The sequence below is a fragment of the Plasmodium berghei genome, assembly GCF_900002375.2.
Source record: "Plasmodium berghei ANKA genome assembly, chromosome: 13".
Lineage (NCBI taxonomy): Eukaryota > Apicomplexa > Aconoidasida > Haemosporida > Plasmodiidae > Plasmodium > Plasmodium berghei.
In genome coordinates, this window is record NC_036171.2 from 1,384,595 (window position 1) to 1,409,888 (window position 25,294).

General features: G+C 22.5%; 8 protein-coding genes across 8 annotated transcripts; 4 read left to right on the top strand and 4 right to left on the bottom strand.

Annotated features, from left to right (window-relative positions):
• Window positions 1-272: 272 nt before the first annotated feature.
• On the bottom strand, window positions 273-1,778 carry PBANKA_1334600 (diacylglycerol kinase, putative; the record flags this gene model as incomplete). The annotated part of the gene is made up of 2 exons (XM_034566957.1): window positions 273-1,580; window positions 1,713-1,778. The coding sequence occupies 2 exons, from the start codon at window positions 1,776-1,778 to the stop codon at window positions 273-275; spliced, it is 1,374 nt and encodes a 457-aa protein (XP_034423502.1).
• Window positions 1,779-2,553: 775 nt separating this feature from the next.
• On the bottom strand, window positions 2,554-4,670 carry PBANKA_1334700 (transmembrane protein 43, putative; the record flags this gene model as incomplete). Its single annotated transcript, XM_034566958.1, has 6 exons — window positions 2,554-2,958; window positions 3,098-3,382; window positions 3,535-3,732; window positions 3,995-4,249; window positions 4,389-4,436; window positions 4,515-4,670. The coding sequence occupies 6 exons, from the start codon at window positions 4,668-4,670 to the stop codon at window positions 2,554-2,556; spliced, it is 1,347 nt and encodes a 448-aa protein (XP_034423503.1).
• Window positions 4,671-6,382: 1,712 nt separating this feature from the next.
• Window positions 6,383-9,928, top strand: PBANKA_1334800 (conserved Plasmodium protein, unknown function; the record flags this gene model as incomplete). Its single annotated transcript, XM_034566959.1, has 1 exon — window positions 6,383-9,928. One exon carries the CDS (start codon window positions 6,383-6,385, stop codon window positions 9,926-9,928), a length of 3,546 nt encoding a protein of 1,181 aa, XP_034423504.1.
• A 140-nt stretch (window positions 9,929-10,068) lies between these two features.
• Window positions 10,069-12,579, top strand: PBANKA_1334900 (conserved Plasmodium protein, unknown function; the record flags this gene model as incomplete). Its single annotated transcript, XM_034566960.1, has 1 exon — window positions 10,069-12,579. The coding sequence occupies one exon, from the start codon at window positions 10,069-10,071 to the stop codon at window positions 12,577-12,579; it is 2,511 nt and encodes an 836-aa protein (XP_034423505.1).
• Window positions 12,580-13,162: 583 nt separating this feature from the next.
• On the top strand, window positions 13,163-14,041 carry PBANKA_1335000 (conserved Plasmodium protein, unknown function; the record flags this gene model as incomplete). Its single annotated transcript, XM_034566961.1, has 1 exon — window positions 13,163-14,041. The coding sequence occupies one exon, from the start codon at window positions 13,163-13,165 to the stop codon at window positions 14,039-14,041; it is 879 nt and encodes a 292-aa protein (XP_034423506.1).
• Window positions 14,042-14,678: 637 nt separating this feature from the next.
• Window positions 14,679-20,749, bottom strand: PBANKA_1335100 (conserved Plasmodium protein, unknown function; the record flags this gene model as incomplete). The annotated part of the gene is made up of 2 exons (XM_034566962.1): window positions 14,679-18,674; window positions 19,046-20,749. The coding sequence occupies 2 exons, from the start codon at window positions 20,747-20,749 to the stop codon at window positions 14,679-14,681; spliced, it is 5,700 nt and encodes a 1,899-aa protein (XP_034423507.1).
• A 629-nt stretch (window positions 20,750-21,378) lies between these two features.
• PBANKA_1335200 (pre-mRNA-splicing factor ISY1, putative) lies at window positions 21,379-22,508 on the top strand (the record flags this gene model as incomplete). The annotated part of the gene is made up of 4 exons (XM_034566964.1): window positions 21,379-21,515; window positions 21,784-21,928; window positions 22,068-22,119; window positions 22,237-22,508. The coding sequence occupies 4 exons, from the start codon at window positions 21,379-21,381 to the stop codon at window positions 22,506-22,508; spliced, it is 606 nt and encodes a 201-aa protein (XP_034423508.1).
• Window positions 22,505-24,189, bottom strand: PBANKA_1335300 (protein transport protein YIP1, putative; the record flags this gene model as incomplete). Its single annotated transcript, XM_034566965.1, has 6 exons — window positions 22,505-22,591; window positions 22,779-22,854; window positions 23,044-23,141; window positions 23,240-23,326; window positions 23,457-23,538; window positions 23,675-24,189. 6 exons carry the CDS (start codon window positions 24,187-24,189, stop codon window positions 22,505-22,507), a joined length of 945 nt encoding a protein of 314 aa, XP_034423509.1.
• Window positions 24,190-25,294: the final 1,105 nt, after the last annotated feature.

The window sequence follows — 25,294 nt, forward strand, 5'->3', positions numbered from 1 at the left end:
GAAAACAAATTGGAGCGCGCCGCTAATTATAGTACATATAAATTGCGAATTCATATTTCCTCTTAAACATATACATCGAGTAACACTACAATAATACCAAAGGGGTTAAATATTTTTAACATCCTTATTTTATTTGTAGGGTGGAGAAAAGGTGTATCTATAAATATTGCTTAACTTTGTTTAACTTTTTAGCTAAAATTTCAAAGTATTACGTGCTAAATACCAAATTCAATATAGGATTAAACAAAGGACCACACCTTTCTTCATAAAAATTAAGAAATATTTTTTAACACATTTAATTTTTTATAATATTTTACGGATAAATATTTCGGCTTTGTCATATAGAAAAATTCTCCATCTACTTGAAAATAGACACCCGAGATGTTTTCTTTAAAATTTATTTTCCATGGTCCTTCTCCCTGATGTATTCTACAAGCTCGACCTTTAAATGCAAATTCTAGCCCCAAATCAACACCTGAACGATATGTAACGAATTCTAATACTCCATCTCCAATTCTTTGTTTTGAACGTCTTAAATCATTATATATTTTTTTATTTTCAGCGTTATAACCTTTTGGTAATTTTAAACCTAGCTTATTTGTATGTTTCCATATATCATTTCCAGATGAATATGACGGTATATTAACACATACAATACTCATAGCTTTGTTTAATAAAGGAGCATTTTCTTTTTTATTTGTTGTAAATATAATATCTTCAAAATTGTTCCCAGTTGTCATTTTATCAATTACTAAGTTAATAGGCATATTTTTTTTAGATAATATTTTTTTAAATCCTTCAATGGCATATACCATTTTATTTAATATTGCACTATTTTTACGGTGTCTTTCAAAACCTCGACCTATTCGTGAATCAATTCCAATACTAAAATAATTAGTCATATTGAATTTTAAATTTTTTACATTTTCATTATTCTTGGTTAGTGTTTCTTTTTGTTTTGTTTTTGAATTTATTTTATCAAAATATCCATCTTCATTTAACGCAACTTCAATATTCCAATAATCATGATATAGAATTTCGGATTTAAATATTTGACAAACCACGTTGCTTAAAATGGCAAATGTATCTTTAGGTTTTAATATCCCAATTGGTTTCTTCCACCCAAATGCATTAGCAAAATCATTGCCAGTCCCAAATGGAATCATAGAAATAGCAAACATACTTGTATCTATATCATATAATTCTGCTTCTTTTAAAACCCAATTTAAAGTTCCATCACCTCCAGCTATAATTACATACACCAGAATATCACCATGACATAATTTTACGGAATTATTTTTATTTTCAATATTACATAAATTATTTCTTTTTTGAGATGCTTTTTTTGAAAGTTCTTCATTTTCAAAATTATTCAAATTGACATTTTGTTCATTTGTATTTTCAATGTCACTTGTTATATTATCATTATTCCCTTCATTTTTTAATTTACGTTCTACATTATCTATCACACTTTTAAGTTTTAAAAAACCTTGATTTTTACCCGGTTCACCTTCTAATAAATTGTATATGTGCAAATGGCAACCCTCTGGTTTATGGTATACTATTTCATTGGCATAAAACTATGAAAGAGGGAAAAATTAAATAAAAATAATATGTGTAAATATATGTATTAATAAAAAATATATACATATTCACAATTTGATGCATAACTGCATAAAGAGACATCTAATTATTTGGGGAATATCTTTTACTTCAGTAAATATGGATGCTTGGTTTCCTCCGGATATTGGATTGGTAAATAAAAAAAGATGTTTCATATTTTAAATTTAATCATATAACGTAATAAAGAATATCACGTAAATAATATATAACCATGCATAATGTTTGTTTATATATTTTTTTAAATTTCAACCACGTGATAAATATGCAATAATAACATAATAATAATGTTGCTCTAAATAAAGAGTATACTATTATAATAATAAAATTAAAAGAGTTATGATTTTCAAATATTTTTTGGAAGCATCTTTCTTGAAGTACTCAATCTTGTTATAGCTATTTGGGGTAATAAAATTTAACATACCTCAACCCATTTTTCATTTATTAATACATTTTATTATTTAAAAAAAAATGTTTCAATGAAAAAAAAAAATTAGTGCCTAGCCTGAAAACATAGATAATGATTCATAATTTACTCAGTGCAACATGTTAAACTCAAATATTTTATATTATATATAAATAGTTTGAATATTCTAAAAAAACAAAAATATATAATTGTAAAACTTAATTTTTGCACTCATGAAAAAAAAATTATGAATAATAATAAATTCGTAAGAAATCTATTTTTTTTATAATTACAAAATAGTTAGCACATAAAATGCACTAAAAATTAAGGGGAAAAACAAACAAAAAATATAAGTAAAAAAAATCAATAAAATTTAATAACACATAAATTAATCGTAAACTCCTCTTATTTTATTAAGGAGAATTCTCAAATTATTGTTAAATTATTCGCATGGTATTATTTACATATTGTTTAATATATTCCCTTTAATATAATTTAATTTATTGTTTTTTTTCGAATAATTTGGTTTATCTATAATGATATACTCCAGCTGGCGATGATTCAAATTTATGTCCATCATTTTTATTTATAGAATTATAAAATGATGCATCGCTACTTGAATCTAATATTGTGACCATCTTGTCTTTTTCATTAGTATATTCTTTATATATATCTGTACAATTATCTTCTACGTTTAAAAATGTATAATTTGTTGGTTCTGTATTTGCTCTTTTCATATAATTTTTCATCTCAGTATATCCATTATCTACTTCGTTATTATATATAAATAATAACGCTATTGACAAAAAAACAATGAATACAAATAAACATAAAAAGACAGCAGTGTCACAAAAAAGCCATAGAACACAAGGGAATATTGATAATATAATCATTGACACAATCGAACTCACAATTACTTTCCATGTGACATTCTAAAAAAATAATGAAATGAAAAAAAAAATTATTTAAAGAATATTAACAATGTTGTTTATTTATTTTGTGCATAATCATATAAGTACGTAATGTTAATAATATACATATATGGCTATATATACATAGCCATTATCTTACCTTAGAACTATTTTCAAGGAAAATAAAAATTTGAATAAATAAAAAGATATAAGCTATTATACGAAATACCCATAATGCTCGTTTATTACCATAATTTTTATAAATAAAATTTTTTGTATGATTAGTCATTATTTTGTCATCTTCAGATAGTAAAATTACATCTTTATTCATGATATTAACTGTATCAATTTCGAATATGGTATTTAGTAATCTTGCTTTCTGAATTCCTATAGCTGTTGCATGAGTAGACGCGTTGCCATAAAACGAAACCCTTATGTCACCTATCTGTATATCATATAATAGTGTATATATGTATATATTTCTTATTTTATTCACAAAATTAAATTATGAATTTAATTAATGGATATTTATTATATAATATTTTCCATAATGTAAATTAAATAATTGTGAAGAAAATATTTTGATAAGAATTATACTTGGGGATTTAATGGATCTCCTGTATACAAATAGTTGTCATAAACATTAGTATTTAAATGATCAATCGTAAATGGAGGTTTTATTTCTGATTCAGTGAACCAACCATCATCTATTAAGTCTAATTTTTTCTTTTTCTGAAAATTTATGAGCGAATTTTGTAAAAGTCTATAATTTCCAACTTTTGCATAATTAGCATACTGAAAAAAAAACATATATTAAAAATATTAACATTTGTATGTCTTCAATTATTAAAATGGAAAATGCATTAGAAATGGCATAAATAGGTATCGCTACTCTTACTTAATAATACTATATTTTGATGAATGGTTATACACATATATACATATTGAAATGCAATTTTAATATTTGTTTTATCTTTTGATATCTGCAAATATTTATTTTTTTTTGGCTCGCATTTTTTTATTTTTTTATTATTTCATTGGAAATTTAATCGCTAACCTTTCTTCCTGTTCCACCAACAGTGGGAATATAAGTAGGATTTGTTCGGTTTTTATAAAAATAATGAAAATTGTAAGGGGTCTTTACTATGTGATCTTCAAATTTCCCTTTAGAAAATAAACCTAAATATCCATAATGACCTACCCACTGATACATTTCAACTTTTGTTTCGAAAAATATCCCTCTAAATGAATAAATATTGGAACTAAATTCTGGTGGGGCATAAAATGTTTCCTGATCTTGTAATGGGCAATTCTATTTTAAATTATTCAATTAAAAATAAGTATTTCTCACATATAATATATATATAATGTGTGCATCATTTCATATATTTTTAATAATATCTGTACTTTTAGAAAATATTTATTTATTTTAATTATTATTATCCTCTTACTATATGTACGATTTTTCCATTATTTTCATCAAGGGGGATGCATGGGGCCTAATAGAAAATCATTTGAATAGTAAATATTATTTATAACTTTTAAAGATTTTTCAAGCAGTATCAATGTTATCTTACTCTAATAGCATTTTTTATTATGGGTTTTAATTCTTTAGAGTATCTAATATATTTGTATTCGTTCAAAATAGTAAATATTAAAAGGATTATAGTAAGCGATGTTGCATATATAGATAAAATATTTTTCCGAAAACAAAAGTCTTCATAGTTAACCATTTTTTCCTTTTTTTAATATATATATATATATATATATTTGGATTTTATTAAATGAAATAATTAATAAAAATTTTATTCTTTACTATTATTTTAACTTTTAAGATAACCATTTTATTATCAAACACTAAACCATATGTCTTTAATTTAAAATTAAACACCACCCCCACAAATATTATATATATAGGCACCAAAAATTTTTAAATAAAAAAAATTGAGAACAAATTTAATCAATTTTTTTTAAACAACATAAAAGGTTTACGAATAATCAAAAACGATTGCAAATAATTTGAAAAATAAAATAAGACATTTTTTTGACACACATAAAACAAGGTTTAAATTCAATTTCTTAATTAAAGTATATAAAACTATATTTTTTTGTATCATTTGTATGCTTATACATAATTTGCATTTATAAGGTTTATATATATTCAAAATATTATAATTTTTTTGATTATTAATAAATGTAACAAATGAAAAAATCTTAAAAAAAATCCTCTAAAATATCAATTTCTATTGTAAATATAAAATATTGCATATATGCACCTATTGTTTTATTATATATATATTTTTATTATACATTTTCAGAGGATAAGACATTTAAAAAATATAGCTTTAAATCGTATACAATTTTTTTTATACCTATATATATGCATATAGTATAAGCTGTTATATAGACATTTTTTTTTATTATTTTTATAAGGAATACTAATTATATTATTGATAAAAATATAAACTAGCTATTATTTTTTTTCGAAATTAATAAGTTCCTAAAATGTGTGTATTTAATTTAGTCAATGCCGGGTAGTATATTTTATAAGGTATGAATAAATAATATAGAAAGCGTGCAAATATTAGCACATATGTAGCTATATGTGTAGCATTCAATAAATTATATAAAGTATGATATAATATTAATGTATGTACATAATATTTCTTTCGTAATATTGTTAAATCTTCTATATTATTCTTAACTGTTCATAATTATTACTTCTTCAATTTCTCCTTCTGAGAAATGAATTATACTTTAAGGAAAAATATATATATGACTGGAAAGCTATTTTTATAATAATATAAAAATATAAGTTTATATCATATGTTAAAATGATTTAAAATAATGGGGGCAATGATCATTTATGAATATCTTAACTTGTATAGCTATATACAAAAAAAAAATCCATAAAATATTTCTGAACAATAAATATATATAGCCCAATTATTTTTTTTATACAAAAAAAATAGTAATAACTAAGTAATTTAAAAACAAAATTTATAATAATAGGGCTACAGTCTTATGAAATTGTAGTTGTTATGTAATTTTGTTTTTCGAAAAATAATATGAAAATAATTATTTTGGAACGTAACTATATAATTATTTAATAGTTGTCTATAATCTTATTAAATTTTTATTTATTTTTTGTGAAATTAAATATTTACTCTTTTTTATTTATTTACTCATTGTAGTCTGTCTTTTTTTTATGTAATATTTTTGTCATATTCTTATATATTCGAGTTATTGTAATTTATTACACATTGCATTAAGAATTTTTAAACAATAATTTCTTGACATGTATGGGAAAAAATTTAAACAACGCAATTATTATTTTACTTTGTATATTCCCGATCGATATATTTTTCTGCAAAATAGTTGATTTAATTTAATATATATATCAATTCCATTACTAGCATTGTTGTGTTACTATTGTCTCGGCGCTATGAGAAAAAAAAGTGAAATTCCCAAACTACCAACGCCTCTTAGAAGGATACCTAAAAATAGAGGAATGGTTGTAAGAAACACTAGTGAAATAAACCCTTTATCTGAAAAGGAAATAAAAAATGTTATAGAAGTATATTCAGGGGCTAATAAAGCCTACTATGAAAATTATATAAAAAATGAAACCGCTAAAAAAAAAAAAAAAAAAAAAAATTTTAAAAAAAGTAAAAGTAAGAAATTTGATTCATTGAGTCTTAATCCATTGAATTATAGAAATAAAAATTTTGAAGAAAATAAAACACTTTTACATTTACCAGGATCGAATATCACTCCAAATTATACGCTTCAGAGCCAAACAGTGCAATATGCAGTATCATCAATGCCATATGAAACACTCCATAAATCTAATCCAGTGTCGTGGGGATGCAATTATACAAATCATTATGAGCTTCCAACGATTTGTTCCATTGTAAAATCAAAACATCCGATATATTCACAAGCGAATAACGGAAAAACTCAAAGAAATGTTTCGAAAAATAACAATAAAAAAAAAGGTGAAAAGAAAAAAAAAAATATTGACTTATTTGAAAAAGCTGAAGTTCATGTTAATAATGCCCAAATTAAAGAAGCTCCTACTTTCGGAAATTACATAGATGAATTTTCAGATTTTATAAACGATAAAAATCAAACAAATGATTTCTCAGATGAGAATTGCAGCGATATAGATGCCTTCATAAAAAATAGTAAAGATTCAGACAGAAGTAAAAGTATTGTAGACAAGACATATATTTATTCTGATTTTTATCACGATTTAAAAAACTCTCATCTTAAAAATAGCATAAATAATTACAATTTTACGCTAAAAGGAAATGATGCCATTACAGAAAACAAAACTGACTCTTCCAATATTACATATAAGGATCAAAATGACACACTTCATAGTAATAAAGAATTAAATGATGGAAATTTTAAGAACTATACTAAGCTTAATAATGTATCCTCTGACAATCTTGCAGATAATAATTTGTCGAACTCTACACTACCTAAATTGAACAATTTATGCCCATATATGGAAAATGATAATGCTGAGAATAAATATTTTAATTATACTGTTTCTGATTGCTCAAATTATTCTAATAACAAACATAATATGGGGAATTATTATAATAAAATAGAGGATAATGTTGTAAATTCGCATAATATAGAGAAATATGACCATCATTACAACTGTAATGAAATCCAAAACAAACGCTCATCAAAAAAAATACCTACAAAAGGATGCGAATCAATCACCAAAAACAAGAAATTTAATGATATTCATGTATTAAAAAAAAAATCAAAAGAAACTGTTTTATCTAGTATACCTCCTCATAATGAAATAAAAAATGAGAGAAAAAGCAAAACTAATATTTGTGGATTAAATAAAAATATGGATGTTAAGAAAAAAAAACAAAAAAATAACAAATTAAAAAAGAATAATTCAGTAAATAATAATTTAGATAATGACGAAAATATATCAAATGAATGCTCCTATAACAAATGTAAACAAAATTCTAAAGAAAAGTCTTCAAAACCCCCCCAAAAAAATTCAAAAATTAATAAATTACAAAATGATTATACACAGAATGCTATTTTGAATAATGAGACATCTAATTCTATGTTAAAATCCCAAGTAGATAACAATTCAAATATTCATCAAAGTGATGCCTGCATGGATCAAAATTTAGAATCTAAGAAAACTATTTATGATCTTGCAAAAAATCATCAAAAATATTTATGTAAAATAGATAAATTTCCAAATGAACATTTTCCTGTAAATAACAAAGTGGATAATTTTATGCATAAAAGCATTCCAATAAATGGCATAGAAATGATCAATGGAAATAAAATTAATGCAAATGGATCGCCAACCTGTGTATATATAGTTCAAGAAGAAAATCATAAACCCCAATTTGATATACACAATATGAATAATAATATACCTACTGAAAACGAAAATAACCCTTCATATAACAATATAGACAAACTTAACCCTATATTAGATAATTCTAATTTATACAATCAAGAATATAGTAAAAGAATATATCAAACAACTCCTATACCACAAAATAAACAAAATTATATAATTAAAGATTATAATACACCGGCATTGACAAATTCCATTCCGAATAAACAACCCCAAACAGCGCAAATGCCTGATGAATTGAATAGAGCTCTCCCTCCAATATATATAATTCCAATACAAGCGCATGCGCTACATAAACCCCCCAAAATTACAACTGAAACCGCACATATGTCTGTAGCACCCATTAATCGTTCAATGTCACAAACACTTACACACATTATACCACCTCAAATTCCAGTATCACAAGGACTTACTCATGTAACACAATCTCAAATTCCATTATCACAGACCCTTCCTCCTATGACTCAGACAAAAATATCGTTAATACAAGCGCAAGCATCCATGGCATCATCTAGTGCTTCTAATGGAAATAACAACTTTAGATTAATAAGGGATTTATCTTCTCAACTTTATAACAAACCTGCTCATTTACCAGCTCCCTTTATAGAAAAACCGATTATTATAGATAATACCTCATTAATGTGCGCATATCCAAATGCAGAGCATCTTAACATTGATAAAACCTCAAACTTGATTGATTTATCAAAAAGAATGCCCGAATTTAAGAATAATAATACTGAGAATAGTTCATATGTTTTTCAAAATAATGCACAATATAATGTAGATAACTGTTTTATAAAATCGATTACTCCAAATATTAATGCATCTTATAATAACAAAATCGAAAATAATATTTATGATTTAAAAAATATACAATATTCCGATAACGTAAATACAATGCTTATAAATAATAATAATGATATTATTGATAATCAAAATATTAATAATAATAAAAACAGTATATATATAGATCGGGCTAAAATTGATGATATGGGGATGAACTTTGTAAAATTAGATCAGGTATCATCAAATCGACTTAATGGATATATAAATGAACATAATACAAGTGTAAAAAATGAAAATTCAAATATGCGTTATATAAATATATATCCACATAGCGAGAATGAAAATGTTAGTTGTAATATTATAAATCCAAATGATAATTTAAAATTTAATTTAAATCGCGGATTAGGTACTGCTGGTATTTTTCAATGTAATCATTCTCAGCAAGCAATCAATAAAAATTGTGCGAATAAGTTAAATTTAGGAGAAGTGATTAAAAATTCGAATAACAATTTGTTAAATTTACAAAATAAAGAATTAATGAACATTTTGAATGATAACAACAATGATAAATCAGACAATAAGAACAAGCTGATGAGAGACAATAATAGAAGCAATATATTAAATATTCAAAATGAAAATAAAATAAATGAAACAAATTCTCAAAATATTTTAGAAGGTTCAAGAAATTCATTTTCGTGTATGAATGTAAATCCTAGTTATACAAACAATGGAATTATAAGGAACACTGATCAATTAATACAAAACAATTCATATGCATCACGCCATTTAAACTAGTATATCCCTTCCCGGTGGGCAACCAAATAAGTAAAAATAATCACGGGAAGGGGGAAAATGAGCAATCATATATTGTGAATACAATAAATAATTTGCAAATTATTCATGATACAACAGATAAATTAAAAAAGACAATCGAAATGAAATTCCATAATAATAATTGTGTTAGTGAGAATTTTCGAACAAACATTGCAAATTATGAAGCTCATTGTATGCATTCAAATCATCAGAACAAAACTATTAACTATAACAACAATAGTAAAGATATAGGCGGAAACATTATAATTATAAATGAGAAAAATGAAAAATTTTGTACTAACACCAATCGTATTTTATCAGGCTATAATAATGTTATTGATATTAGCAATATAGAAAAATGTACTGAGAATCTTAACAATAATAATCATATTGAAAATAATGAAAAAGATATCATGAATATACAAAATATAAATTATACTTTTAATAACACTGATAATGATAGAAAAAATTGGGGGGATTGTCTTGACAACATATGTAAAAATCAGGATAAAATGAATGGAGACGACAATAGCTATGATAAAAAAAATAATATTACCATCATCGATAATAAGAAAGATAATGATGGAAATAAGAAAGATAATGACGAAAATAAGAAAGATAATGATGAAAATAAGAAAGATGATGACAACGATGAATATATTTGCAAGAATATATACGAATTAAAAAGCAGTGAACATGATATAGAAATTAGTCCTGCTTCATACATCAATGATAATAAAATAGATATTCCTGAAAAATGCGAAGGGGATACAATTGCAATTAACTATAAAGAAAGGCTACTAAACGATGAGATTAGTGCAACAAAACAAAAGGATGAAAAAATATTGAATAATGAAATAATTTCTACAAATTTTGATGATAATAAAAATAAAAACATAAAATGCCATGAAGAAAACAACCAAAAAAATTATACTAAATTAGAGCATCGTTTAAAAATTAAATCACTTTTAGATAATAAAAATTTAACTGTGTCCGGAAATTTTAAAATAAAAGATGATGACACAAAAAATACAGACTCGACAACTGAAGATAGTACTCAGGAACATGATGGAGTTTTACACACTATAAAAAAAAATGTGAACAGTTGCGAAACTTTTCAAATGATAAATTCACTGGATAATTCCAGTTTAGAAAAAAGTTCTATAATTCAAACAGATAGCATTGATCAAAAAAATGTAAATAGAGTTAAAATATCATATAAACAAAAAATAAAAGATAATAATGAACATAGTGATGTATATATGTTAAGCATTCAAGAAAACAGCAATATAGAAAATAGTATTTCTAATTATAGTTATTCTTTGAATAAAAAAAATACACATAATGGCAATGGAGGCGATGGACTTGAGCATAAAGAAATCTATGATAATAAACCGCTTATAGAAATGAAAAATTATATTAAAGGTTCCCTAAGTGTCCCTATGCCAAAGTTAACTAGTGATCATAATTTTCACAAAAATAATAAATTATCATCATGTAAAAATGAAAAAAAAATATTTAGTTCAAGCATATTAGAATTAAACCATGAAACAAATAGTGAAAATAAATTGTTATCTCGAAATATGTTATATAGCCATAATGAAGTATTCAATAATATATTCCCTCAAAACAAAAATGATCATGTTGATGGACTTAAATATTTTGATGAATCACGAATAAATCAAAGAGATAATCAAATAAAAGATAAATATTTCATTAAAATGTCAAAAATATTTTCTAACTCAAAAGATGAATATACAAAATGGGTTTTAAAAGATGAATATATGGAAAACACACAAAAAAAAGACAATAAAATTGACGATTCTGGTAATAACCAAATTAGCAATTTACCAATTGACCTAAAAGAAAATTATAATTATGTAGCAAAAAATGAAGAAATAAAATGCCATGTTGAAATATCACCAAATGCTTACAATAATTTAAAAAATGGGTATGGTGACAAAAATAAAAATGCAAGCACGATAATAAAAGATATAATTGATACAAAAGATATAGATGAAAAGGATTGTGAAGAGTCCTATTTTTGTTGTCCTATAAAAGAACAGATGCCCATTTCGAATCCTACAAATCCAGGGCTATTAAATACGATATTTCGAACAATTATATTTAATAAGAATAATAATTTTATGATAAAATCAAAAAATGGTTCTAACCATTTACGAAAAAAATTACCTAATAGAAATTTTTATATCCCTAAAAAATCCTTGTCATTACATGCATATTCTTTTGGGTCTAAAGTAAAATCGAGTATATTACTTGAAAATCCAAGATTGAAAAATGAGAACAAAAAAGACAACACTTCCATACAAAATATAAAGGATAAACTTAATAAGTTAGCATCATTCTATTCAGCAGTTATAGATAAAAAAATAATTAGAAATACTCAAAAAAAAGCACAAATATATAATAAGAAACATATGAATTCATATAAATGTTGTGAAACAATGATATATAATAATAAAGGGCATCACAATGTATTAAATAGTACGAGCAACATTCATAAAGCATACCCTAAGTGCGAAATAATATGTAGGATTCCAAATAAAAAAATTAATTGTATTCATTATAAAAGGTTTCCGACCCCTAAGAGATTAATTACAAATCCGATGTAATAGTGTCTTGCTCAAGTAAAATATATGCAGCAATGAAAAGGATAGAAATTATATATATAATGACAATAGCAGAAATATAAATATCATTTTAGGGCCTATTTTGATAATTTTATTTTTATATTGATCATTTTTTATGTTATATGCTTTCTATATTATATTTTTTTTAATATACTTGTCAAAAAAAAAAAACATTTGTACACATGAAAATGTTATGAGTTTCGTCGTTTTATTCTCATTAACAATTGTTAATTATTTAATAAAATGATAAAAAAAAATGAAAAAAAATAGGCAAAACGTCTAAATAATAATATAAACTATAATACATAAATATGCACATAAAAATGTATATACTATAATGTGTATGTACAGATGAAAAAAATATAGAAAGTATACGCCTCATAAAAAGGGCAGAACACAAATAAATTGAAATATAATAAAATGAAAAATTTAATGTGTCTATATAAGAGAAAATATGTTTTAAAAAAAATTTGTCTTTTTAAATGGCTTATTATTAATTAAAAAAACAAAATAAAATATATATATCGATTATCCTTATTAACAATAAAAAAAAATTACTAGTAAAATGAATTTTATAGAAAATAAAACTGATTTTTATTTTCATAACAATTATAATAATATCCCTCCTAATAAATTTTATGATGATAATAACAGAAAAACTGATGAATATGGTTATTATCCCGATGTTTGTGTGCAAAATAAATTAAAATCAGAAAAGTTAAATACAAATAATCGTTTAAATTATAATGAAAAAATGAAGGGCAAAAAAATATTGTCTTACCCAGATTATGTATATGCCTACCATAATATAAAACCTTTTTATCCAAATGTGCCCGATTCTAATAAATATATACTACGCAATGATAAATATAGCGATACATTGAATCCCGAATATCCGTTTTCGCTTAATTATAAGGAAAGTAACAAAAGCAGAGATCATTACCCGTTTCAATTTGACAATATTAGCAATGGTAATATTAGAAGGAATAGAAATGAATATTGTAAAAATAATAAAATTGAAACGCCAGATAAATGCTATGAACTAGTGTGTGAAAATAAAAAAAATTATTACTATGATTTATCTGATAATAATTGTAATATATCAGAAAATGATAAAGAGAATAGCACTATAATAAATATTACAACTATGAATGGAATTGATGAAATCGATTACAATAGAAGTGATTATAGTGAAGAAAATCATAGTGAATGTAGTGAATCCTCTGTTTATAATTTGAAAAAAAAGAAAAAACCTAAAAAATTGTTTATGGGTAAATATTTTTTTTCAGAAATAAAAGATAGCCTTTCACCATGTTGGATTAGTAATAATATGCTTAATCAAGCTTCCACCGATTCAAACTATTCGCATTTTTGTAATGGGTCCATGAGACAATTAAAGGGTGATGACCGAAGGAAGCCAGAAATTATAGTTCGATTTTCATGAAAAAATAATGAAGAAAATATATAATTTACTGTAAAACGATATATCAAATAATCAATAAAAATATTCTCTTTTTTTTCATATATGTACATGCACGTTGTTATTTGGTTTGCCTTGTGTATTAAAAAGAAATGTCTTATGTCATTACAATTATCACTGGAATAAATTTTGTTTTTATTATTATTTATTTTATGAATACATTGAATAAGCTAGATTGTTCCATTTAACAAGGCTTTATATGATTTTATTTTAATTAAAATGTTTGTCTGTTTCCTATTTTTTTTTTTTTTTTTTTAAGGAAACTCTCATAAACAATTTTAGGTATTATGAAATTATTATTTTAGAAAATGCCAAAAAATATGAAAAGAAAATATTCATCATATATTGCCATCAAATATTACTATATTTTGAGTAATCGTTCAAATTTGATCTGTATATATATATGCATCTTCCAATTTTTCAACAAGAGGTGAGTTAAAAAAAATAGGTAAAAGCAAATAGATATACGTCTGTGCTTTGTCCCTCCTTTTGAGGTAGACAAAATATATTTATCGATAATTTCGATAAAATTAATTACTAAAAAAATATGAATAAAATGGTTTTACAAAAAAAATGGGATAACAAAATATGATGTGCATATTTATACAGTAAGAATAGAACTAGTAAGTTCGTCATATACTTTTTGTGAGTCCTTAAAAATATTATTATAAAAATCATTTAATTGTATATTTTGATTATTTTTAATTAAATCTGAGCATGTTTGGAATAGTTGCAAAAATTGCATTTGATCATTTATCACATTTTCTGCAATATTTTGCTCATTATCTTTTGTTTTACATTTTTTTAAATTATTTTTCTTAAATATGTCTTTTATACTAATTAAAATATTTAATATAGTATACTGATTTTTTATCATTTGTAAAATATTAGAATTATAAATATCTAAGTTTATTTTTACACCTTTTTTATATAAATCTTTTAATTCTTCTGAAGTTAAATTTTTTAATTTTTTATGTTTCAAAAGATTTTTTATATTTTCAATAAAATTCTTTCTTTCTTTAATAATTTTAGAAACATTTAATTTCATATCTTTAATATAACTTAATTCACTAAAGCTATCAATTTTTTTTACTAGATTTACTATATCGTGTATGTGAATAGTTGGGGGGATGATTTTTAGGGTTTCATATTTATTTTCATTTTCTATGTTTTTTAGAAATATGAAAAAAATTCCCTCATCTAGTAAATGTGATAAGATTTTATTTTGTTCACTTTTTGTTTTTACATGTTCCAATTCTTCTAAATGAGAATAATTATATTTTATAATATCATATATATTGCACATTTTACCATAAAATTTGTTAAAAAATGGAAATATATTTTCGGGTAATTGTAGTTCTGCATCCATTTTTAGTTTCAAAACATCCATTTTATTTTTTAAATTGTAAAAAGATTTAATGCCGTCTATAATTTTTCGTGTTTCATTTGGGTATGTAAATAAATGGGAAATTTCTTCAAAATTTGTATCCTCACAATTTTCATTTTGGCTATTTTTATTATTCTCCATTTCATCATTACATGTATTTGAAATATTTTCTGAAAATAAAATGTTTTTTTCAAATTTTTCAATTTCATCAAAAATTAAGTAATTTTTATTTTTTTGTATCGATTCAAACATTTTTATAAACGTTTTCATATACATTTTGTTTTCATCATTTTCAAAATATTTAAAAGATATATAGCTGAATAATTTTTCCAAATCATATAATTGTTTTTGTGAACAAATTGATGACAATAGATCAAATAATTCATCTTTATATAAATACATATTTTCCTTATTTTCGAATTGAATATTTTCGCTGATTAAAATATTGTTTTCACATTGAGTACTAATATGTAAACTTTTACAAATTGGCAATTTATTATCATCACTTTTTGGCAAATTTATTTTTTTTTTCCACAAAAAATTATTAAATATTCCTTCATAATTTGTACGAAAATATAATTGTAGTTCATTTTTTAAAGCAAAAATATTTGGGGGAATTATTTCTTTTTTTATATCTAAAGTTACATTTTTTTTTAAATCCTCAAAATGAATGTTTTTGTATTTAAGATATTTTTTTATTTCCATTTCAAATTCATTATCTGGTGTATCATCTTTTAGTATCACATCCGAAGAAAAATTTAAATAGACATTTAAAATTATTTCGAAAAAATCATTATTACATGGTTTTATCAATGTTTCTTTTTTTACTTGATTTATTTTTGTAGTTAAAATATTGACCATTTCATTTTTGTTTTTTTTTTCATCAATTTTATCACTTTTTCTTATCTTTATATAAAGATAGCATGATTCTTTTGAGTCTATTTCTAGATGTTTAATAAAAACTTGTTTTTTTTTCCCTCTTTTTACACTATTAAATATTTTATTTCGTTTGTAACTATTTATAAATGAATCTAAACTTGTGTGATTAGAATTACATTGATTTGGATTTTGGATTCCTAAAACTTTTTCATCATTGTTATTTTTATGTATATTTTCAGTTTCGTTTTCTTTAAAAATTGTATTTATAGGCAGTTCGTTTTTTTTTAATTTAAAAATTTTGACCTTGATGTTTTTGAAGTTACTACCATTTTTTAATTCTACAAATATGCTTCCATAAGAAAAATAACTTTTATCATTTATTTTAATTTTTTTTATCAATGTAAATGTTTTTGTCGTATTATTACAATCATTTAATTGAGATATTTTGTTTTCATTATGTGTAGAAACTTTATTTTTGGATGGTATTAAATTTATATACTCTTTTTGTTCATATATTTTTTCCGATATATTATATTCATTTTTATAGATTTTATCATTTTTCTTTTCATAATTATTATTATATTTGCTTTCATTTTCTTTCACTTCTTTCATTTCATGGAAATTATTTTTTATAAGATCATTATAATAGTTAAATGTATAGCGCTTGCAAAAAGACGGAACTTCATTAATAGTTAAAATTTCAGAACGTTTTGATTTTTCATAATTTTCTTTATTTGGTAATGCGGCAATTATTTGAAGCGTAATATTTTGGTCGCTTACTTTTTCGACATTTTTTAAAGCTATCAAAAACAAATAATTATATTCTGATTTTTCATTTTGTTTTTCCTCATCATATATTGTATCAGGAAACATGATAAATTTGAAAAAAATATTTTTTAAAGGCAATTTGTAGAACTTTCCAATTATGATTGGATTGCCATTTATATTATCATTATTTATATTTTCTTTTCGAACATTTTTATTATTGCCATTATCGTGTTCATTTATTCTTGTTGAATTTTGTTTTCTTTGTTCACTATGATTTTGCCTATTTTCAATTTCATAAGAATTATTGTTTTTTCTTATTTTGCATACATATATGTCTAAATAGGATAATATTTTTATATCATTTATTTTTTGAATTAAATAATAAAAAGGAATATTTCCTTTTTCTTTTTCTCTAGATATGCTTACAATAAATTTTAGTAATATTTTATTTGAATTTTCTTTTTTTAAATTTATGTTTTTAATAAATGAATTTATTTTCATTTTCATATTTTTTTCAAGAAATTCTTCTAAAAGGAAAAAAGAACAATTAATGGATTTATCTTCAAATATAATTTCCTCATCGTTATTTTCTTTCTCATTTTTTATAATTTTAGTTATTATTTCGGTTACCCATTCAATTGTTAAGTTGCTTTTGTTTGGATCCTTAATATATATAAAAAAAAAATGCTCCTTATTTTCTTTAAGAGATATAGATTTTTTTTCTATTTTGCTTTGAAAAAAAATAGGATTATAAAAATTAGAATTTAATATATTACAAAGGAAATTATTTATATAGGAAGCAAATAGGAAATTATTATTGTTACTATTTCTTTCGTAATTACATTCCCAAATTTGCTTTATAAAACATTCAGAACTTAAAACGTCTTCTTGAGATATTAATTTTTTTTTACAAATTTTAATATTTTGCTCACGTTTATTGAAATTGTTAAAAGAATTCATGAAATAATTCAGCATCATATTACTTCCTTCCTTTTTTTTATTTCTTTCTAATGATATATTTTTTTCTTTTTTTTCTTTATATGTAAAAAATGAAAGGTTGAAGGTGTGATCCTTATTATTCAATGCACAGTTGAAATCCAACTTCATTTCTTCTATTTTCTTTTTTTTATCACAATTTGTATAATGCTTGGTAGTTTGAATTGGGTCATTATTTTCTTTTGATTCTTTTAATGTACAATTATTTTTTTTACAAAATATCGAAATAGAACATATCAGAAGAAGAAATGTATTGTTATTTATCTGTGTTTCATTTTCATTACATTTCATTTTTTTTTTTTTATTGTCTTTCCCCTTTTCTTCATCTTTATATTTATCTATATTTTTTATTTTACTACTAACATTAATTTGTGGAATACTTTTTGCATACATATTAGTCGAAGAAAAGCTAAAATCATTATAGTATATATAGTTGTAAATTTTATTTATTTGAACAAATTTATTATCCAATTTTATTAAATAATAACTTGAGTAACTTACATTGATAAATTTAAGAATTTTTTCAATGTCTATTTCGCTAATCCACTTGCTAACGTCTTTTTGGATCTGTTAAGAAGTTTATGGGGATACAGCAAAATTAAGAAAAAAAACAAAATGCGAAAAATAATAAAAGACGAAAACATGGGTAAAAGTAACTAAAACTAATTTAGTCAAACTGAATATTTGCATGTGTAAATTTTTTATACCTAACTAAAAATACGATAAAAACTATAACAATTTCTAGTTACATTTTACAACTATAATTAATATACGATTTTAAATGTATTTCCATTTTTTCATGGAATATCTTTGAGGTTTAAAACTATAATATTTATTTGTAGTATATAATAACCCTGGAATCACTATTTTATTTATTATAATGCACAAATACATATATGATACATGTTTGCATTATCTGTTTGCTGAAAAAAACTTACTTTTTTGTGCTTTTTAGAATGTATGTCCTTATAAATTTTAGAATATGTTTGGTCAGATTCGAATAATATTTCTTTAAATAATTGGAGAACTTCTTCTGTGTTTTGATTTATTATAATTTTGTATTTTTGTTTATTTAAAATATTATTTTTTTTTATATTATTAATAAAATCTGTTTTTTCACTAATATCATTATTTTTTATTACGTTTGTTTCATCATTAATCATAAATTTTTGCTGATTATTTTTGTCAGGATTATTTTCCAATAACTTACTTGAAAAACTGTATGCAGAATTATTTACTGGTATTAATTTGACATTGGAAATTATAATATTTCCTTGTTTATTAATATATTTATACCCTTTTAAAATTTGATTTTGTTGTTGTGTTTTCTTAGTTATATAATCAGAATATTTTATATATTTATCAGGTTTAATATTTTCATAGATTATGATAAAATATAAGTTTTTTTCAAATGGATATATTTGGAAAAAGTGTAAATTTTTACGTTTTTTAATTTTGTTTGATCCTTGATATATGTCTTTACATTTTTTTCTTTTGTCTATAATACATATATCTTCCTTCATCCTGATGTTATTTATATCTCTGTCAATTAAATGCTGCCCTTTTTCATTAAACTTTCTATTTTCTGTAGCCTTGAAAAAGGAGCTACTATGCATTGAAGAAGAATGATAAGTATTTGTTTTACTTGCCTTTTCTTTATCTCTATTTAATAGAACCATTTGAATTATATTTTTATTATAACTATAAATCATATTGTCGTTTAAATTGAGATTAATTGGAATATCATATATCAATTTATAACCTGTTAACATTTCAAATATATAAAGGTAATATTCACAAAAATTAAAAAGACGAAATATTTTATATAATGCTTTTGTTAAAATGTATATCCATATTTCTTTTTCATCGTTTTTGGATTGGCATGATAAAATATTGTTATCTTTATCATATGGTAATTCTAAATCAACAAATACTAAAACCCAATTATTATTTATATATAGTTTAACAAAATAATAATTTAATTTATTTATAAGTGGAAATCCATGTATTGTTTGTGGATAAATTGATTCATATAAATAATTCCCTTTTGGTATAAGGACTTTATTTTCTTTTATTAAGAATATAGAAGAGTATATATATTTTAAAAAATCAATATTCTCATTATATTCTATATTTACATTTCTATTTACATAATTTTCATAGCTTACTACTACGGATGATTTTTTTTGTTCTTCATTTTTGTGAGATGAATAAAAATGTTCAAGACCTTTTTTGTTTATATTATCTAATTGTTTTTCATAAGTATTTAAATAATTTTCTTCTTTCACCAAAATTATTTTTCTTTTCTTTATATCACTATAATTATCATTTTGGTTATTTTTGTCACACCCATTTATTTTATCATCTTTTTCCCAATCACTTGATTTTTGTGAATTATTTTCCTTTTCATTTTCTTTAGAAAAATAATTTATTTCTTTCCACTTATATATATATTTATCAAATTTTTTCTTCCGTTTATATTTTACATTTACATCCTGATTATTTTTTATTTTTATTTTTTTATTATCCTCGTTGCACAAATTCAATACTTCATCAATTGCATATTTTTTCCATAAATCAAAGACCTTTTCGTTATTCTCATATATTTGTATTTTATTTTTTTTATTAAATATATATTCCATTTTATATTAATATTTATCGTTATTACGTCTGTGGATGTTATTATTATTATTATTTTTATTTTTTTTCGTTTTTTTGTTTATCCAAATTTAAATAAATTAATTCTTACAGAAGATTATATTCCCTATTAATTCCGCGTTCGTTTCCTCTTTTTATTTTTTAAGATTATTTTTTCGTTTTAAATACTTAATGTTACAAATTATATTGTAATGATTTCTTTTTTTATTAATACTAAACAAAAGGGAGAGAAAAAGAAAGAACTGCATTATAGGGAATAAATAAAAAAGGGCATTATAAATTTAAGAAAATTGCTATGCAACCTTTTAAATATGGAATGGGAATATGAGGAAAGACAAAAAAAAATGTAGAAAATAGTTATTCATACCTTTTTTAAAGTTATTAAATAATTAGGAACATATATTTCCTCTAAACTGATAAATAAAAAATAAATATATATATATATATATATATATATGCATATTTTCCTAACGTTCTTTATATAATAAAAGGGAAAATGCATTACTAATAAATAATTTCATTTTCATTGCCCAATTAAAAGTTTAAAATTTCGAAAAGGGAAATATACATAAAATATTATATATATCACATAAATAAGCAACAAAAAAAGAAAATGGCTAGAAACGTCGAAAAAGGAAGGTCTATGTTAAATCAATGGCTAAAGGCTAAAGAGCTAAATGACAAAAAAACATTTTTTAAAATTCCAAAAAATGTTAATGATGTTGATGATTTGGAATCCGCCGTATCATAGTAAATAAAAACAAAAGAAAAAAAATATATAAAAATAAAGAAAAGGAAAATATTTACATAATAATAAAACAGGTTTATGACTTATATCGAAATATTGTATATAATTATAAGCCCTGTCTTTATATTTATTGCGTGTTATTTTTTTTTAAATGCGCACAAAATATATAAATTTATATGCATATTATATATAACATATCCATGTATAGTGAGTGTGCATATATATATATATATATTGTATGCCATTTTATTCTCTCCTTTTTATTTTTAGCCGTAAGTCAATAATTAAAGAAATATGTAGCAAGATTAAAGAAATTCAAAATTTAAGTTTGGGGGACCAACATGTAAGAGAACTAAACGACCAAATAAACAAATTGATTTCGATAAAAAATAGATGGGAAATAAGGATTATAGAGGTAAAAATCGAAGAGCGACAAAAATAATATTCAGCATTAAAATATATATATATATGTTGAAATAGTTTTAAGTGTGTGTCATGAAATTTTATTAAATTTTATTAATTTAACCCTTTTCCTTTTATAATTATATTTTTAGCTTGGAGGACCAGATTATCAATCCGAATCGAATGCATTAATTAATGCACACGGTATTATAAAAAATATTACAAAATTTAGTCGGGCCCTATATGTTGGCATTAGCTTTACTTTTTTTTTTTTTATTCTATTGATGCCTAAATTATTTATACTTATTTTTCTCATTTTAGGTAGCGAATTAAAAGGAAATAATAATTATAAATATTTCGGGGCAGCGAAAAACTTGAAAGGAGTAAAGGAATTATTATTTAAAGAAAATGATGATCGGAAAAAACTTTTATTAAAAAGAAGGAAGGAAAAACGAAATTTAGATAAAATTGTAAATATACATTATTTTGGTTATTGCGATGAAGAAAATGAAATATTATTAAATGAAGAGTTAAAAATTCAAAAAAAACTCGAAAAAACAGATTTAGAAATAATAAAAAAAATGAATTATTAAAAAATTATTATTAATGCAAAACATGAATATAACAAAAATATAGGGTATGCAATTAAATATCGTTGACTATTCATACGGAGAGCCTAATAAAAATAATAAAAAATATCAAGATGAGTATGTATACATGCATTTATATATGCTCATAAAATATAAACATAATCGTAATAATAGTTTAATTCAAACATAAAAAAATTTTGTCTATGTAATAAGATTAAGTTAGTCATTTTATAATCATTAATGTTTTATAAATAAGCAAATAATATGTCTTACTGCTTCAAAAAATTTTGATGCCGTTAAGGCAGACCATGATATACAAAAAAAGGAAATAGTATATCCCTTCTTTGACCTACAAAAAATAATTGTATTATGTATCATTTTATTGATATATTAATTTAAATTTCTCAGTTTATGTTTTATCATAAATTATATTTATCTTGTTCATTGTATTTTATTATATTTATTACATTTTTTTAAATTCAAAATAATCAACACTTTTTTAAAAGAAAATGCATCATCAAAAAATTATGATATTTACCTTAAATTAATAAGAATAGAAATAAATGACAAAATAACTAACGGGAGTAAGGCGTACCCAAGCATGCTTATTGTACAATATAGATCTAAAGTTGCGTTCTGATTAAAAAATAAAATAATCAAATTAAAATATGGCAACAAAAAATTGTCTTTATATTTTATATATACTTATATATTATTTTCACTTTTATGTTTACTTGGCTCATCACATTTAGCAATAGATACATACTCAGACTGCTAACAATTCCGATTAAATAAATATAACTAAATGAGGCCTTCCCTACCTGATAAGTAATAATTATAATAATGATAATTTATTAAAAAAAATTTAATATACTTTGTCATAATTTTATTGTTTCATATTATTTAACATAGTTAACATTATAATGTATTATACAGCATTTGTTATTTTACCAATAATAAAATAAATCCTAAAGACAGAATAATAAGTAAAGGCCCTGATAAATCAGAATTTTCAAATAAGGTATGGTCAATTCTGAAATGAGAAAAAAAGTATACATATAAATAAAAATAACTCACTATAAAAATAGATATATGCACACACGAAAATATTATATTCGCATGCTGATTTGTATTCATAAAACACTATTAGCTACAGTATTATTCCTAACTTGTAAAAAGTAAAAACAGATTTCATTCGTTTTGAGATTAGATCGAAATTTATTCCAAGCTCTTCAAGTAATGGGGGCTCTTCTTCATCATCCTCATCTTGATCATTTTCATTTCCTGTTATATTTGCATTTGGCTTATTAAAATTACCAAAAAAATTATTATTATTACTATTATTATTATTATTATTACTATTATTATTATTACTATTATTATTATTATTACTATTATTATTACTATTATTAATAATAGTATTATTTGAGGACTGTTTATTATTAAATGGGCTGGTAACTATTGTATTATTATTTTGATTGTTGAAATTGTTAAAGTTGCTGTTAGCAGTACTCTCAAATGGAGCATTAAGAATTGTATTATCCGATTTTTGATAAGTATTTTCATATAACTTTTTATTTATATATGGATTGGTTACTTTATTATCGACATTATTATTATTTAGTTCATCATTATCGTTTCTATTATTCGTCCTGTTTGTAATTTTCTGAGTATAGTAATTCATTTTTTTGTTTTTTATATCTATATAATATTATTGGTAATATCATAACTTTTTCAGTAACTGAGTATTTTGACATAAGTTTGTTGTATTCATTATACATATATACCTAAAAGTATAAAATAATGCATACATACATCCATATGCATGTATATATAGCTAGACTAACATATCAAATAGTTGACGTTGAGTTTTTTTTGTTTTTTATTGGCAAAAAATTATTAAAAAAATAATATATCAAATAAAGGGCATTTTGCAAATAAACCAAACACAAAAAGATTTATGCATTGATGCATAAATATATAAGTAAATATATCATTACAAAAAATTTCAATATATTTTTTTAATTTATGTATATATACGTTTTTAATTTCCAAATTGTGTTATATTTTGGTCATTTTTTCCATTCATGCTATTTATATTTTTTTCTGTTTTAATCAAAAATTATTTAACTAATTTTTAAGTTTATATGTGTATTCAAGAGTAAAATAAGTATTTCCATGTGCAAGTTTGTATTTGAAATTGTATGGTAAATATATAAATGATTTATGCATATACATAAATGCATATTAAATGCGCATTTTTATAAATATTACGCTATCCAAATTATGACAATCTTGCTTTTAAATGGATATAAAATTAGCAATTCTTTTTGTTTATTTAAATTTTTAATAGATAAAATTTGCATTTTTATTCATGTATTTATATATTTTTTTTTCCTCATTATTTATTATATATATGCGGATATATGTTTTTAACTTAATTATTATACTACAATACTGTATATTTTACTTTGGTTATTTTATATTTTATTATCATTATTTTTTATTATTTTTTTTTTTCAAACTTTGAAATTTCAGAAGATTGCATAATTTGTTTTTTATATACAAATTAAATTTCTTTTAAGAGTAGTAACATTTATTTCCCTTTATAAAGCTCATAACCCAATACCTTATGTTACCATTTTATTACTGACTGCTTATTGAATTTGTTTCGCAACTTTGGAGCTATTCAATTATTTATATATTTACAACATATTAACTAATGCATAAATATCATATAGATATAATACGTATATTTTGGGGTGAATATTGTTTTTTTTAAGGTCTTT